Raw genomic sequence first — 4,493 nt, forward strand, 5'->3', positions numbered from 1 at the left:
GTATTAAACCATATTTTGGAGATGGGGCCTCCGTGATTGGTCCTCATTGCTCCTCCTAAAAAAGCTCTTTGCTCATGGGCTGCAGGGTTGCATCTGTTCAGCCTTCCATTCTCTGGGGAACAAATTCTCTTTCCTTCCCCAAAGGATACAGCAAGTCAGTCCTCAAAAATAATTGCCTCTGGCGGCACAGGCAGAGAGCATCTCCGCAGCCATCTCGGAACAGCGCAGGAAGAAGGCGGGGCCGATTCAAAGGCAGCCCGCTTGGTGAATACCCAGAGACCTCGCTATGGCGGCGACAGGCGTCCCCAGCCGCCTCCTGCTGTTACGGGGGAGACGGCGGGGAGGCTTCCTCCTCTTGCCGAGCGTAAGAAACACCTCTAACAACTGCAGCCGGAGCAGTTGCCCCAGCAACGGCAGCAGGTAGGAAATGCGAAGGGCTGGGTGGTATTCGGGGAACACTAAGTCTTCCCCTGATCTAGGCTGCAAACGAGCAATGCTTAGAGGCTGTCTCCTTGCGCTTCTCGAGCGGGAGGGAAAGCAGGAAGGAACCGAAGGAGGGACTGGCGATGTAACTCAGTTGCAGGCTTCTCTCCAACCATGAAGGTGTGACTGGAGGTTCAACCCGGTAGGGAACCGTGCGTCTCAGCGCCTCTGGAATGGAAACGGCGGGGAACCAGCATGGGTCTTATGCGCGAAACGCGTGCTTCGCTCCAAAAGGCCCAAGAGAGAGACCTTTTGCATCGGCTTCAAGGAGAGTCACAGATCGTGAGCAACGAGCAGCCACAGGTGCAGCTTTGTATTTTTAGGACTATTTATTTGCTCGCTATGCAGCTCATTAAGCCACGTAAATCCCTAATCTGTAGTAGAAGAGGTGAAGAAACGTGACAGCGGGGACTTGTTAGTGACGACGTCATTGCATCTTCCTTCTTATGTCAAATGCATAGGCACCTCAACTTGTCATGAGAAAGATATTTCAGTGGTGGATAGCAATAAGTCCAGTTTCTTGTGTGCCCCTGATTTTGTAACCAAACTCCTTCTTTATATGTTAGGTCTACTATGTGTTTTATTGTTTGAAATTCATCCTGGTGATATTGGAGAATTTTTCTTTCTTTTTTGAGGAACGGTGGATTATCTAAAGGAAAATGCATTCAGGATATTTGATTTGTCCATGATTGCAGTTTTATAAAAGAGCACCTCCAATAGATAGCACTCCCTTTGGATGGAGTGAGAGTGCTTAGTGTCATTTAAAGAAATGTGAACTTTGAAAAATTGAGGTAGATCAGGGGTGTCAAACTTGCAATGTCACATGACGTGTTGTGACGTATTGTGACTTTTTTGCCATTGCCGGTAATGGGGTGGGCGCAGTTTTGCTATGATGCATCCGACCCGTGGGCCAACAGATTGACACCCCTGAGGTAGATGGTCAGATATTATTTTCTGTCAGGACTAGAATAGAAGATAGTACTTGACTTTTGGTCACAACTGAGCCTAAAATTTCCATAGCTAAGCAAGATAATTAAGTCAAATTTGCCCCATTTTATGACCTTTCTTGCCACAGTTGTTAAGTGAATAACTGCAATTATTAAGTTAGTAACACAGGTTATAAGTGATCCTAGCTTCCCCTTTGACTTCGCTTGTCAAAAGGTGATCACATGACACAGGAACACTGCAGCTGTCATAAATAAATGCCAGTTGCTAAATTTCTGAATTTTGGTCATGTGATTACAGAGATGCTGAACTGGTCATAAGTGTGAAAAATGGTCACTTTTTCAGTGCCATTGTAACTTCAGTCAATAAATGGTTATAAGTCAAGACTACTTATAATGTTAAGCCTCATCATTAACAGTTTACTATTACTCTTCTGGAGGAGGTAATTGGTTATTCTATTATAACAAGAATGGAGATTTTCAAAGCCACCCTATGGTTTATTTTTCTTTTTAAAGACGTCTCAGATCAAAAAAAAATTGGTCAATCTTGACATTTCTGTTTTATTGCTCAAATCAGATGGCAAACAAAGCAGAAAAGGATATTGGTTTACATATCAACCTTAGGACTGTGCTGCGTTGCCTTTAAGGAAATATTTGCAATCTATCCACAAGTGGGTTTGTGATCTTGGCTTTTCTTGACACAGTGTGCAATTCCAGGTTCAGATGTGACATCAGAGCTATCCCTGTGTAATAGATAATTGGCTAAATGGGAAAGAGCAAATACTGTGTGGATCTTAACTGCATGAGTTAAGCTTCTTGATTTTTCATTGCCTAGATCGATTTATCTATCAAGACCATTCAGAATTTTAGCACCATCAATAAGCAATTTGCTGGTACCTTCTGTTTAAGTGTTCCAGCTTTGTTCCTCATTCACCTTCTATAAGACAATATCTGAAACTGTGTCCACCCACCCATCCATTTCACTTCCATTTGTAAACTGTTTGGGAAAAACAAGCCAGGGTTGTGTAGTTTGTCCAGCTTTTGCTGGGAGTAGAATCCAAAGAGAAGAGAGAGAAACGTATACTGTTCCTCAGAAGAATTCTTTCCTTATGATATTTTAAAAAGGCCATTATGAATAAATGCAATTATTTTTTCAGATATTTAGCAGAATAAAATTGTGTTATTTATGTTTAAATAGCTTTGGGTCAGCTTTTTAATGAAACTGAGACATCTAATATGCTGCATTTATTTGGCATGTAATAATTATACCAGGGAGCCATTTGAGATTATTCTACATGCCTTTGGGTGTCTATGCTTTTATTATTACATATAATGTATTTTAGTCATGTTTGTATTAAGTGTTAAAATTATTTTGGAAGAATGATATGCCATAAAATAAGGAATGTGGCTTGAAAATATTCATATATTTATAATATATATTCAGATATATTAAAACCCTGATTGGCCTTTCACTTAGATCAATGTTTATGCTAAAAATATAAATTTACACTTTAAAGCTGCAGAAGTGATATGGGAAACAATTTAAATTTCCGCCCCTCCCCCCTTCTAATACATACCAGGTATGTCTTTTTGTGAGGGGAGGGGAGTATGGGAACTGATGATGGGCTCCAGCACAAGCCCAAACGCTTGGAAGAATAAACCTTTGGTCCTGGTGATCAACTCAGATTGGATCCTGCAACATTTATCCTGGAACATAACCTTCATTCCCGAGTCTGGGAGCTCTGACACAGATGATTGCTGTGTATTGTGTGGCTTGTATGTTTAATTCATATGCACATGGCCACATATCTGGGATAAAAAAGAGCCACTGAGATCTCTCTAGCATAATGGGTGTACTAGAGGGCAATTTGTGTTATTCTTAACCATGAAGACTACTGATTTTGCTAATTGACAATTGTTATCCAGATAAGATGGCAGCACTGTTTTGAAGAGGAAGGTAAAAATAAGACAGATAAGAGAGCCAGGTTGAAGGTCACATTCAGCCTTACAAGTTCACTGAGTGAGCTTAGAGTTGTCATTTTCTAGCCCAATCTTACAAGGTGATTGTGGGAAATGGTGGGATTCAAATAATTTAACAACCGGTTCTCTGTTCTAATGACTGTTTTAAGTATTAAAAAACAATATACTGAAAGGTAGTTTATTATTTCATGCATTTAATACTTAAATAAGAACAATAAAAGACGTACACAAAACTTCCCAGAACTGTGCAATTCCTGAAAGTGTTCAAAGAGCTAAAAATAGATTATGTTAAAAGAAAGATTTTTTAAAGTATTAATGAAAAAATATTAAATAATACCTGACAAAAACAATAAAACTGTTATTTAAGATATTTCCATATTGCTTCTTAATAGGCATCCTCACTTGCAATTTTCTTGGCTTTTATCCGAGCATCATCGGCTGTGTGATTTATCCTTAACCATCTTTTTTTCACTGTAGGAGTAGGGTTCCTTTTGAGGTAGGCTGATTAGACTAATAGTCATTGTGTTTGATATATTAGAAACAGGCGACCTCTCTTCTCTGAACATACTATGTTCATCTTTGAAAAAACCCTTTCAGCTTCTGCTGCTTATTATATTAAAACACTAAACTAAGGTTTGATATATATGAAATTGAAATTCTGCTATTTAAATTTAAATCATAGGTCATGGTATAAAATAGGAAAGCCCAGTCTGCTACAAAGAACTACATTAGAGTTTAATGCATGAAATCACAGAACCCTTTAAGAGCTTTCCTGCTCATCATTAGTTGCGCTCTATATAACTAGACAGGAAAAAGTTCCAGAGCCACAACCCCAGCTAATACTATGAAGGGCCTATTCCTGAAATTACCTATGAGAAACACCATCTATTGAATTTGAATTTGAATTTGAATTTATTATATTTATACCCCGCCCTTCTCCCGGAGGACTCAGGGCGGCTTACAGCCAGTTTAAAAACAGTTTGATACAAATACAAAATATAAAATTTAAGAGAATAATTAAAAATAAATATTTAAATAGGCCGCTTCTACTAAAATTTAGTTAAAACCAATTTAAAATACCCCTAG

The 4,493-nt window shown here is 39.1% G+C and overlaps 1 protein-coding gene across 1 annotated transcript in view; it reads left to right on the forward strand.

Annotated features, from left to right (window-relative positions):
* Positions 1-277: 277 nt before the first annotated feature.
* The window catches only part of MTHFD2L (methylenetetrahydrofolate dehydrogenase (NADP+ dependent) 2 like), a 52,870-nt gene continuing 48,654 nt past the window's right edge, over positions 278-4,493 (forward strand). Inside the window, exon 1 of the mRNA XM_015831489.1 lies at positions 278-420. Within this exon, the coding sequence (XP_015686975.1) occupies positions 287-420 (134 nt within the window). The 5' untranslated portion in view covers positions 278-286. The remainder of the gene's footprint in view (positions 421-4,493) is intronic.

This window comes from Protobothrops mucrosquamatus, unplaced genomic scaffold, assembly GCF_001527695.2.
Source record: "Protobothrops mucrosquamatus isolate PMUCROS unplaced genomic scaffold, P.Mucros_1.0 scaffold_257, whole genome shotgun sequence".
Taxonomy (NCBI): Eukaryota; Metazoa; Chordata; class Lepidosauria; order Squamata; family Viperidae; genus Protobothrops; species Protobothrops mucrosquamatus.